The 13,461-nt window shown below is 38.2% G+C and overlaps 1 protein-coding gene across 3 annotated transcripts in view; it reads left to right on the plus strand.

Annotated features, from left to right (window-relative positions):
• Positions 1-13,461, plus strand: part of FARSB (phenylalanyl-tRNA synthetase subunit beta) — a 68,386-nt gene that overhangs the window by 29,691 nt on the left and 25,234 nt on the right. For all 3 annotated transcript variants that reach the window (XM_024763178.1, XM_024763177.1, XM_024763179.1), the window contains exon 15: positions 3,124-3,241. In XM_024763178.1, the coding sequence (XP_024618946.1) occupies positions 3,124-3,241 (118 nt within the window). The remainder of the gene's footprint in view (positions 1-3,123; positions 3,242-13,461) is intronic.

The following is a 13,461-nucleotide window of genomic DNA, read 5'->3' on the forward strand; positions in this document are numbered from 1 at the left end:
GAGCATTTCAAAGTTATAATATCTTTGCTTATTAATGACTTTGAATCGTCTTATCTCTTTCATACTAGTAAGCTCATTCTGTTTTCCTTGTATATGCATTTCAGTGTTTTTTTAGACAGGCTTTAGAGAAGATCATGTCTTCTAGAATCAAGGGGAATCTTAGAATTGGAAGGAAATGCTTTTCAGAAAGTTAATTATAAAATAATACATGAACTCTGATTTGAGATAGTTTCTTTAGATCTTGGTTTTCACTTTTGTAAAAGTAGTGTCTGGATTACTTCTAAAAATTCTAAAAGTTCTAAAAATGTTAAGATTTAGATTTTTTAAAGTTAGATTTAATGTATAGAGCTACGTACTAATGTGGCAGATTAGAGCTAGACTAAAGAACTAATTGCTAATAATATGCATCAAATACATAAATTCTTTCTCCATATTCAGTGTCAGAACTTTGAAGAATCTTTACGCTAGTTTAGAAGGATTGTGATAATTTTTATATTTGGATTTCTGATGCCCACTAGCTTTTCTAAGACGTCTGAGGTGTTCTGTTTAATAAGAGATGTTCAAATTCATTTGGATAGAGAAATCTTTCAGTAAATCTTAATGGATTTTTATTTGAGTTTTTTCCAAGTGTTTCTTTTTCTCCCAGTTTTATTTCTCAAGCTTGATAGGTTTCTTACAATGTGGTAATGTTATGTTCTTTAGAGTTTACATCGTATCTATTTTATATAAGTGGAAGGAAAACAAATCAGTAACACATTAAATGTCACTCTAAATAGCTGTGGCTCAGCACATGTAAGACTCAGTATTTCTGCATTAAATACATAAGAGATGAGAGTCTGTCTTTTAGATTTGACAGATTCTCTATTTTACTCCTCCTTTATGAACAGATACGTCCTACCATTACCAGTGTGGCTAACAGGTTTATATTTATTTATGGTTAAAATAAGTGTAAGTTGTTCATGGTCTTGTATCTCAATTTATTGTCTAAGCTTATTCTTTCTTTTGCATAATTCTTAACTTTGGGCTATTTTCTGGTAGTAGTTATACTAGAGAATGGATGAAATAAGAGAAATGTTATTTACTGAAGTATGTAAAATTTTACTATAATTACTGTAAACACAATTACAGATAATTACCATATCCCCCTAAATTAGCAATAGTATTCCTTAATATCCTCAAATATCCAATTATTGTTCAGATTTTCTCAGGTGTCTTTTTTAAAATAGTTTATTTGATTTGGGGTTCAAATGAGGTTCATACATTAAAGTTGATTGATGTGCTTCTTAAGTCTCTTTTAATTCACAGGTTGCTCCTCCAACCATTCATCTCTTTCCCTATCTCCCTCTCTCCCCCTCCCCCTTTCACTTTGTGGAAGTAACTGGGTCACTTATCCTGTAGAGTTCTCACATTTAGGATTTTGCTGACTATATTCCTGTGGTCGCCTGTATTTTCAGTAAATTGGAGTTAGATCTAGGAGCTTGATCTGATTCAGGTTTAATTTTTTGTGTTGCTGTGAGTTTTTAAATAAATAAATCTTATCTATAAAACAAAGTGAAAAAAAAAAAACCTTAAAAAAGTCATCTACAAAAGTGGCTTGTTTTTATTCTAATAAGTTAAGCTTTCCTTAAACATTGTAGTTTTGTTCTGTGAATGGTTTGGGCACTTTCTCTCTGGTTGGGAAAGTGACCCATATTTCAGAAAGCACTGAGTTGAAGGCTAATAGCAGCTTTCTGGTAGAGTGAATATAGTAGGAAAGGTGTTCTCTTCTTTTTTTTTCCTTAATATTTATTTATTTATTTGGTTGCTCTGGGTCTTAGTTGCGGCAGGGGGGCTCCTTAGTTGTAGCATATGGGCTCCTTAGTTGTGGCTCCTGGACTTCTTAGTTGTGGCATGCGAACTCTTAGTTGTGGCATGCATGTGGGATCTAGTTCCCTGACCAGGGATTGAACCCGGTCCCCCTGCATTGGGAGCATGGAGTCTTATCCACTGTGCCACCAGGGAGGTCCCTGTGTTCTCTTCTTTCCTCAACACAATCTAGCAAGTCCTTTTAAGGGCTTAATGTTACGTGTGCAGGATCTAAGAGGGGCTGTTGTTTTAGCCAGGGTGGGCAGGGCAGGCCCATGTAGGACCATGTAGACCTTTGAGCAGAGACCTGAGGGAAGTAAGATAGCTACTTACGAATCTAGAGGAAGAATGTATGAGGCAGAGGAAAGAGCACGTGTGGAGGCCTGGGACGGGATCCTGATGGCAGCATGTGGCTGGAGCACGTGCAGTATACCAGGGGGAGCAGCGGGCATCGGGGTTGGAGAGGGGGCTAGGCCCAGATTCACATAAAGCCCCATGCAGGGCATGGTTTTATTCCAAATCTGATGGAAGTCCATTGGACGTTTTTGAGCAGGAGAGTTCTGTGATCTGATTTAGGTGTTAAAGGGTCACTCTGTGGGGAGAATAATAGATCATAAGGTGGCAAAGTAGAAGCAGAGAAATCATCCTAGAAAGCTCATGCAGAGTCTGGGCAAAAGATAATGGTGTTGGAGTCTGACTGCAGATGTAATACCGTCGCTCATAAAACCTTCTGGTAACATGATGTGTTGGAAGCTAACGTATCTCATACAGCTTAGAATGAGAAATTTATTTCACAGACAAAAGCAGGGGAAGTTTTGCCCTTTTTTTTTTAAGAATTGGAATGTGTATTTGTATTTCTTATGAATATTAAGAATGAAATAACTATACATTTTCCTATTTGTTTTGGCTACTAAGCTGAAAACTGTAGTCACAGCCTGCCCATAGCAGCTGTGTGGGTTTTTAGTGCCTACATATTTGTGTTCTGTTTTTCTCATTGTCCTGGTATTTTAATTGCATTTACATTTTTTCCCTGGTCCTGGTTTTTTAAAATTTGGTTAATTCACGTTAAAACTGTTTAAATATTTGTATTTCTTGTAATTTACTTCAATTACTTTGTGAAATGAAGCAGGATATGAAGTACTGGAATTAAAAATAAAGAATGACTTGGATATTTAAGCATTGCATTTTCCAAAAGTGTCTTCCTGTGAGACCATGGATTAATAACCAAGTATGTCTGGTTCCTATTTGGTCAGTGCAATTTCATGTCTTCTCCTGTAGGTGGCACGCACTACCCTTCTTCCTGGCCTTCTAAAGACCATAGCTGCGAATCGGAAGATGCCCCTTCCTCTGAAACTGTTTGAAATCTCTGACATTGTAATAAAAGATTCTAGCAGAGGTAAGAATGAGTCACCTTTGATTTGTATACTTAAAGCATTTTTTATTATGAAAACTTCAACTGTATATAAAAATAGAGGAAATACCGTAGTTACTCCTGTGATTCCAGTACCCACCTTCAAGAGTTATCAACTCACACATGGCCAGACTTCTTTCATCTATACTCCAACCCTCTTCCTCGTATTCGTTTAGTATAAATCTTAGACATCACATCATTTTATCAACAAACACTTTAGTTTGTATTTATGAAAGGTAAGGGCTACCACTATTGTTTTTAATAATCCAATGCCATTATTATATCTTATCATCAAATATCCAGCTAGTGTTTGAATTTTCCCAATTATCTCATAAGTTTAATTTTCATGACTGATTTATGTGAATCAATCCAAGCAAGGGCCAGATATTTGATTGAAATATCTCTTACTTTTAATGGAAAGCAAATTTTAATAGAGAATTTAATAATGTTTATGAAGAACCCTATTAAAACCTCAACTTGCAAAGCACTCTGGAGTATTTCTGTTTTTCTTATGTCGTGTGATTTATATGCATATCGTTTTGACGTACTTGATCCCTTACTATTCTAGTTTAACAGTGATTGTTCATAGTACTGTTGTACCAGTGACTGTAAATGTGTTTTACCAGTTTTTGCTTCTTTTGAGGATGGTCTGGACTTGTTAGTACAGCAAGTTGCTTTGTCTAATATTTGGAATGTAGCTGTTATTTAATAAATATATTATGTATTTAGTAAGTCCTTAAACCTGATTGCCAAGAAAGCCTGTCTCGTTCAAACTTCTCCATGTCTTCAACTTATATAAGTCCGACTGACTGTTCGAGCTGCATATGTGGTATCTCTTGGTGAACAGTGCCCTCAGATGACTAAATTACTGGCAGTATTTCTTTGATTCCCTGGATTTAACAGTTGAAGTCCTAGCAGTATTTATTCAATCTTACCCCAGACTCTGCAGAATTCAGAATGTGTTCTTTTGAATCAGTTGACAAAAGAGGGGGCCTTTTCCTCAGTTTCTCCTGAAGAGGACAACATGGCGTCATTCTAACTACTAGAAAGTAGCCAAGAACTATTGACTGTAAATCGGCCTGTCTTAGGAAATAGATTCTATAAAGGTATCCTGTGGACTGTCCATTGCAAACCTTTCAGCCTAGGCTGGATTCCATGTGCTCCCAGTATGCAGCCTGTCTTCAGTTAACAGTGTCACCTTGCATTTGTATGGTGCTTTTTGCTTTGCGGAGCACAGGCTCCGGACACGCGGGTTCAGCGGCCACGGCTCACGGGCCTAGCCGCTCCACGGCATGTGGGATCTTCCCGGACCGGGGCACGAACCTGTGTCCCATGCATCGGCAGGCAGACTCCCAACCACTGCACCACCAGGGAAGCCCCCCCTCCAAATTTTTTAAGGTACTTTTTCTTTTTTGATTGTTAAAACATCTCTTTGAGGCAAATGGGACAAAATATTGTCCCCATTTAATATACTGGAAAATTAAGACAGAAAAGTGGTAATTTGCGCAAGGCTCCATAAAATAAGCGACTTAGAGTAGGGCCAGAATTTTGGTCTCAGTGCTTATATCCTTAGAGAATAAAAGTTCTATGTAGAATTTTCCTTGTGTGATAAATCTGCTGTAATAGAAATCAGAAGACATTTTCAGTGCCAGCTGCAAATAGTTTTGAGGGTTCTTATACCTCAAATCATCCATTGGTATAGATAACTGAGAATTTGTTGTAATTCCAATGTCAGTTTTTTCTATTAACTTTGACTTGTTACCTTTCATCCTAGTTCTTTGAGTTTTATGTTGTTTTGATCCTTGGTGATCCTTTCATATTTCTAAATATAGGATTAGGTTAATTACTCGAGATTTCCTCAAAAGTTCTGTAATACTGTTTCAGCAACAGGACTCTTCCCTAATTGCAAAGGCTCCCTGCAGGGCTGGGCATGCTCACAAGCAGGCAGCTCAGAGCCTGGACGGTGAGGGTGAGGCTGAGCTGCGGTCCCCACAGTTGCCACAGGGAAGGTTTCGCTGTAGGCATGGAACACCACTTTACTGTATTGCAGTCCTGGGTAGAGTGCCTTTGCTGGTTTTCTTTTCCTCTGTGTTTCTTGGGAAGGCCTGTGCTTGGAGGTTGAAAGAGAGCTGTTCTTAAATACAAGTGCTATAGGCCATCATTTAACAAATCACCCTGGTGATAGTTCCAGAAACCCCATCCATATACTTTTTAATTCAAAGATTTGTCTTTCTGCTATACTTTGTTTCATCAGGAAGAGTAGTTATCTCTGTAGCAAACCTCTTTTATACCTGATTTTAGTTGTGATTATTCTGCTCTGTTTTCCACATCAGTCCATTTTTAACTGATATCACTTTTGCCTGTTGTCTTACACCATCATGGTTTATTGTTTTTCTTTAAAATTTTCTGTCATATCAATGAGATTTGAGGAATAAGAGGTGGTAGATGTACTCAGTAAGTCTACCATCTTGAAAGCATAGGTTTGCTTTAGTTTATGTGGAGTGTGTTTCCTGTTTAGGTAGGCCTGGATTTTATTTCATAACAGAAGCTTTTCTGATGGATTATTATAAATATGGACCTGTGGTCTCCCTGCCTGTCATCTGGTGTACAGAGAGGACTCTGCAGGAGAGGCAGCCCAGCACCGCGGTTCCATGAGAGACTGCAGTCAGAGCGCCTGCGTTTGAGTCATGGTTCTGCCATTTACCAGCTGCTTAACTTTGGACAATTAATTTAATTTCTTGGTGCCTCAGTTTCCTCATTTGTACAATGGGAATAATGATAGCACTTATTTCAGTAGACTTGTAAAAATTAAATGTATTTTGAAAAGTTCCAGCCACGTAATAAGCACCGTTTGGTGTTTGCTCTATCAGCATATTAGCAATCCCTAAGGCCCAAAACCTAGCTTCTTGGTCTCTGGAAATTTTCTTTGAGAATGAATTGAAAAACCTTTGCTGGCCATTAAAGGGTTAATATCACCTTGCTAAGGCACTTGGGGCTCATTTTTATCCTAACTTTGAACTTAATTGGTTTTTCTTCTGTTGTGCACTATTTTTTTTTTTTTTTTTTAGGAAAAGAAAACCAAAATGTACTAATGTGGGAATTAAGAAAGTGGGAATGTTGGGTTTTTTTTGTTTGTTTGTTTGTTTGTTTTCATTTTGGCTGTGTTGTGTCTTCATTGCTGCGCGTGGGCTTTCTCTCGTTGCGGCGAGCGGGGGCTACTCTTTGTTGTGGTGCGCGGTCTTCTCATTGCGGTAGCTTCTCTTGTTGCGGAGCACGGGCTCTAGGCGCATGGGCTTCAGTAGTTGTGGCACGCAGGCTCAGTAGTTGTGGTGCACGGGCTTAGTTGCTCTGCGGCATGTGGCATCTTCCCGGACCAGGGCTCGAACCCGTGTCCCCTGCATTGGCAGGCGTATTCTTAACCACTGCGCCACCAGGGAAGTCCAGGAATGTTTTTTGAGCAATTCATCACCCACTTCTTTTCAGTGAATTGAGCGTATATGTTTTTACCGTCTCTCGAACCAGGAACCATTTCTCTGTTGGATTTACAGTAGCCATTTCCTCCTAAATAATGAAACAATTTTGAAGGAAAAAAGAAAAAATCTAGACCATCAAAAGTGAAATGACAGAGCAGTTTTCTAGGGACTATGAAAATGTCCCAAATTTTCACTAGTGAGGGCGGTACTCGAACTGCTGGTTTAAAAGTGGTGGAGATGTATGGCAAGACAGTCTCATTTGTTGTACTGGGAGGAAGTATCTTTTAGTTCCTTTTCTTTGCCAGGGGCTGCTTGGAACATGAGAGAAACAGTTGCCAAGGGAGTTTACAAGGTGCCCTGAGAGCACAGAGAAGGGAGTGACAGCTGCCACTAACTTGTTTTGTAACATTAAGGAAAACCCAACACTCTCAGCCTCATGGTTTTTGTGTAGGCAAGTGTATCTTCCAAGATGGAAATGGAAGAGGAATCTGTATTGGATTTCAATATGCCTTCCACAAATTCTGTCTGACTTGCGTTTCTGTAAGAGTAGACGGAAGTCTCCTAGTCCGTGTTTTTGTGCTTGACCTTATCGGACAGTTTCTTATGCTAACGTGGACTTTCTGACTGGCCATCCATGTCATGAGGCTGTCAGGCTGCCCGGTGGGGGACTCAGGCACCCTCCTCAAGTGTGAGGATTTCCACTCTGAGCCAGACACAGTCCTGTTCTAAGAGGCTGAGCCAGTCACTGCATTTATTGAATTGTAAGATCTGAAGTTGCTGCAACATTTAAAAAAATTAGTCATGACTCGAGGGACAAAGCTGATTGATACCTTTTGTTGGGCAGAGTGGCGGTATCTTTGGAACGAGAAGTTGAATGCAGACTCTGCTGTGGGGTAAATTTTCAGCTTTATTATAGCAGGGAAGTCCAGTAGAGGCTGTACGGAAGCTATCAGATCAGGCTGCTGTGTAAGTAACTGGTTGGTTTCAGTTGTTATGTTTGTCTTTTCAGTGTCCAGGAGAAAGTATCAACAAAATAGTAAAAAATTACTTCAGAGGAGCAGTTGTGAATTTCTAATCTTCATGCCCAGAAATGCAACTATATTTTGCGAAGTCCAGCATTCTGGCTTTTTATTAAACGCAGATTGAATTCTGCCATCACAGTTTATTCCACAGTGGTCACTGAAGCTGCCAGGATGCCTAAAAGCTCACAAAAATGGCAGGAGAAAATGCATCATGGGGTTGAATCTAAGTTTAAAAGGAATGATAGCCTAAGAAGGAAGACTTACTTTGGCTTTGTAAAGCAAGTATATAGGATGTTTTAAATTTAGCATGATACAGTCATCCAGTTGTCAGTTTGACATTTATCGGTGGAGAACCCCGATAATCGTACTGCCCTTTAGTTTTAACTACTGCATTTTAATAATTTTAAAACTGCTGGGTTTTAATAATTATTGTATTGCTCAGGTTGTTCCTGCGTCTCCAGAGCGTTGCTGCAGCCCTGGAACAAGCCACCTTTCCTCTGTCCCCCAAGTTGCTGCTTAAATAGGTGCTAAAATTTCTCATTCTCCCTGAAACTTTTCTAAATCTGAAAGATCTACTTCTTACCTTGCCTAGTTTGGATAGGGAAATCTAGAATTTTTTTTAAACTTTTACATTTAAAGTTTTTTTTTTTTAACTTAAGTATATTTAAGATTCTTGTTCTTTTTTCCTCCTGGCACCACCATGGCTGCATAGAACAGAGCTAATTCGCTGTTCTTTTATGATTTGGTTTGTTCCTTCTGTTTGCTCTCGGTTTGTACCTTTCATGTATCTGTCTTATTTTGTAACCTGCTAAACTCTAGGGGCCCAGTCTTCGTAGTTTTTTGTATAATTCTTTGCTTGATAAAAAGCTCAATGAAAGCATTTTCATTATGAGCTTGTAAAATACTTCAGCTCTGAGAAATTGTCCATTAATTCTGCAGCCACTGAATAATGGAAGATTATCTCACATCCACATGTGGAATGTGGCTTTCTGAAGAGAGCTTATGTCATCAGTCTAGATTAGTTTAATTTTACCACTTCATGTTTTTGGCATGTAGAATTTCCAATTAATAATCCAAAAAATATGGGTGTAAGGAACATTGACATTAACAGTATTTGAAGGAGCATCGTTCGCATATGTGATGGCATCTTAACTGTGTGAATACCATCATTTTTAATATAGAAAGTTATTTTAGTACGTTTGGTTCACATAGTTAAGATCTGCTAACATGAGTATAATGTGCTCTGTCATGCATTGAATATTGTACTTTTTTAATAGATAAAAATCCATTCCAGGTTCATGTTAACAAAATAAAAGCCAACCCACAAGGATGTAACCTTTTCTTTCATGCATTGAGAAGGTCATAGATTTTTCCTCACATTTGTTTCTTGGCTTTCAGCATTATTTAAAAGAAGAAAAGTCTTTACCTCAGTGCCATAATATAGAAGTGTTTTAAGGAAAATTGTTCTTAGGTTTTATTATGTTTGTTTTTAAAATTGAAAATGTATTTGTAATATCTTTAAGAACTTTCACAAATATGTATTAAGAGTAATTCTGTTGTTTTCACATTAAAAAAAAAAATACACATATCCAACTTCTCCCGAATCCTACTCTTAGAATTAGTTGCCAGACATTCTATGCATATGCAACCGTATGTTTTACATTTCTCTGTATAGCCACAGATACAGGTAAATTCTTTCTGGTGTTTACACAAATAGGATTATGCTTTTTCTGTCTTCTGTACTTTTTTCCGATGAACACATTCTGTCCACCTCATTCTTTTTAATGGCTGCACAGTATCTCATTTTATGGATATACTGTAATTTATTGACTCAAACTATTATGATGACTGTTTAGATTGTTACCAGGTTTTTGCTAAAATATGTCTGTTGTAATGAATATCCTTGTACCCTTATACAAATATGTGTTTTTAGAAATTGAATTGGTCAGTCCATAGATATGCATATTATATGTTTGCTACCTTGTCAAATTCTCTTCTAAAAAGGATATTTTACAAATTTGCAGTCCTACCAAGAGTGTGTAAAGGTTCCTGTTCTCCCATATTAGATCTAATTTTTTAAAGTCTATGTCTTGACAGGATTCTTATAGCTTTTGTGAATCATTAGGCCTACTCTGAATTTCTTCTGAAGATAAGTAAAATTTGTAATATAAGCTATACTAGTCTCATGGGTACCAATATTAAAGAAATTTTTTAGATGGAATAGACTAAAAATCAAAGTGATTTGTTTCATTTTCTGAGCTTGGCCAGGCTATTATTCTCAAGCTCAGTATCAGCCACCAATTGCCCTGGGAGCTCTGTTGGTTTCCCAGTAGGCTTTCTCCTAGCATCTTTTTTTTTCTTTTTTAAAATTTATTTATTTTATTTTACTTTTGGCCGCGTTGGGTCTTTTTTGTCGCATGCAGGCTTTTCTCTAGTTGCGGTGCGCGGGGGCTACTCTTTGTTGCAGTGTGCGGGCTTCTCATTGCAGTGGCTTCTCTTGTTGTGGAGCACAGGCTCTAGGCACGTGGGCTTCAGTAGTTGCAGCATGCAGGCTCAGTAGTCATGGCTTACGGGCTCTAGAGCGCAAGCTCAGTAGTTGTGGTGCGCGGGCTTAGTTGCTCCGCGGCATGTGGGATCTTCCTGGACCAGGGCTTGAACCTGTGTCTCCTGCACTGGCAGGTGGATTCTTAACCACTGTGCCACCAGGGAAGCCCTCTCCTAGCATCTTCATTTGGGCTTCTTGGTGAATGTGAGAATAGAGATGGAAAGCTTCTCTTGAAGACTCTTATCCTTTTGCATTCTGTGCCACTTAACGATAACATTACCTAACACCCCTAATTTGCTTTTAATCATTGGTACTTTGGTGAGAGAGAATCTACACTAAGCAGAAGGCTGTTCGAAAAATTTGAGTTGTATGTGATAGTCATTTACTAAGGGACATCACATAGCCCTTTTTTCTTCTTTTATAAAATCACTTGGCATGTTCTTTCAGCTTCCAGAATCGTAGCCAGCCACCCCTTCTCTGGGTGGTTTACATCAGCCTCTCCAGGCAGTACTTTGAAGTCTGTGAAAGACACTGGTAATTTAGGCTGACATACTTGGCAGGCCTATTTAAAAAGCAGAATTGTTTGATGGCATGACACAAGAGGTCTGTTAACTGAGTTATAAAGAACTGAGGCATTTCCAACAAACCCTAGTTTTGACATGAAATTTAAATAGTTCTTATTTTGAGGCATGCAGTCAGTGAACTTCCTGTGATGTAATATGGTCTCTCAGTGCAAAATACTAGGAAGTGGGAATTTTATTATGCCTAGCAGTTTCTCCAAGGAGAAATTCTGGGTGGAACTGAGTGTATGGTTATTTTCTCTTTTAATTCAATCCAGCTAATTCAGAGGGAATGTCTTAGCAAGATGTGAGGAAGCAAGTCTAGAGGGAATGGTAGCACTTGGGAGAGATGTGAAAAACCAGCCAATCAGTGGTGGGAGCTGGGAGGGGCACCTAAATAATGTATTTAATCTAATTCTTATGGTGGGTTTAGTATAAAGCCCTAAAAGTCAGTGGCCTTTCCTTAAAATACTGCAAAATTGAGTTTAAAAATATATAGCTCATTATTGTATATGCGTGTGCTGTCAACATCCTGAAACCTTTCTTGAATGGAGTATAATTTTTTTAAGTCTTGTATTTTTTATTGTAACTTCATTATTCTGATCATCAAAATCACTTAATTTTTTTTTTTAATTCTAAGTCTTTAAACCAGATGTTGCTCCTCTTAATCAGAAAGGCAGGTTTTACATAATTTGGAGATCAGGACAGAAGTATTCCAAGGCAAAGGTTACCAAAATAGAGCTTCCAGTTTGTGTTGCTAAGCTCTCTGAATGACGGCATTTCTGTTGGACTCTTCTCTCACAGCAAAAATGGGACTACAAAGTGGTTTCAGTACGTGTCTGTGTGTTAAAGTGGAAGCATGTGACAGTAACAAATGGGTCCCACATGGCAGGGGTGCCCAGGAGCAAGTCCGTAATGTGAAAGGGATAAGTTAGTTTTGTTTCATTTCATTTTTTTCCCTTCAAGGGAAGGGGGCTGGGGAGAGGGGTTGAGCAGGGAGGGAGGGGGAGAGGAGGAGAGTGTGTGTGTGTGTGTGTGTGTGTGTGTGTGTGTGTGTGTGTGTGTGTTCCTACAGAGCAATCAGGCCCCTCATTTTAGTTAATGCATGTGGTTGATTTAGCGATGTTTGATGCCTGCCTGGTTTTAATATTAATCTTTATTCCGACACCTCCGATCATAGCTTTTAGGCACCAGATTACTTTATTCTTGCACATGGAAATGATGGAGAGTGACAGGGTACAGTACTCACTTTCTGACACCAGCTGGCTCTTGTGCTGACTTAGACTGTGGCCACTGTCTTGTCCTGGCCTTGTTTAATGATTTTTTGGTGTATGCTTAGCTTCCTTTCCAGGCTTTATTCATTTATTCAGAAAATAATTGTTGAGGGTTTAGTCTGTGCAGGCTGTATGCTGGCTTTGACCTCTAGTGGAGTGCTTTGAACATTGTGGGTGCTAAGAAATGTTACATGGCAAGAACAGTTATTTCTCTATGTATGTTCAGTCCAAAGTTTAACTCAGAACGTACTTCCCATGAGTTACAGTACTGTTGATGGCTAGAAACTTTAGTTAACTGACTTCTAAAAATAATTTATTTCAGTTGCTTGACTACAATTCTTAAATATGAAAACTTTTGAAAATGAAAACATCTGTGTATCATATCAAAAACATTTCAAGAATGCACATCTTCGACTATACTAAGAATATATTCATACATAAGCTTGCCCTTATATTGTTTATTTTCATCTAAATCCCTTAGAGATTTAGAGATCTCATCTAAATCCTTTAGAGAGTTAGAGATTACTACTGTATAGTAGAGAGGGCATGGATTTTAGAGTTAGACAGTCCTGGTCAAATCCTGGTTTTGTAACTTACTAGCTGTGTAATTAATTACAGTTCTCTCCAGGCAGTTAGCTTGGCTTTGGGCAAAACCTTTCTGAACTTTTGTTTCCCCATCTTATTTTCCCTATCCACTTTATAGATACAATAAAACCTAGCTTACATGAGTGTCTTGAGAATTAAGGTGACAGATAGGTTGATAGAAAGATACTAAGTTCTGGATACTAAGTTTCCCTTTCCTTTTACCCCATTTATTGGCTAACTTTTATATTACTAGCAGTAAAGTACAGTGTTTTAAAATACTCATTTGTTTATTTGGATATCTGGAAGGCAAAAGACATTCTATATTTTGTGCAAATTATAGTATGGGAATAAGTCTGTGGAAGAACTTTTGCTCAATACATGCTAATATGAAGCAGCTTTTTATTTTCAGTTTGTTCTCCCAGATAGACATTAGTTTGTTCTTTCTCTTCTCCTGATTTGAAAGGCAAAACGAAGCCAACATTCATTCACTGTTTGTGTAGAGCAGTAGTCTCCTCCAGAATTTATTAAAGGGCCACAAGTGTATCTACCGGTTAAAAAGTTAAATGATCTCCACTGAATTTGAGTCTGTCTTCATACGCTATGCATATCTTTCTTTAAAAATGAGTTTTGCTAAAAATAGAACTACCGTAAGACCCAGCAGTCCCACTACTGGGCATATACCCTGAGAAAACCATAATTCAAAAAAGAGTCATGTGTCACAATGTTCATTGCGGCAGTGTTTACAA

The sequence above is a fragment of the Neophocaena asiaeorientalis genome, unplaced genomic scaffold (assembly GCF_003031525.2).
Source record: "Neophocaena asiaeorientalis asiaeorientalis breed wild unplaced genomic scaffold, Neophocaena_asiaeorientalis_V1.1 scaffold86, whole genome shotgun sequence".
Lineage (NCBI taxonomy): Eukaryota > Metazoa > Chordata > Mammalia > Artiodactyla > Phocoenidae > Neophocaena > Neophocaena asiaeorientalis.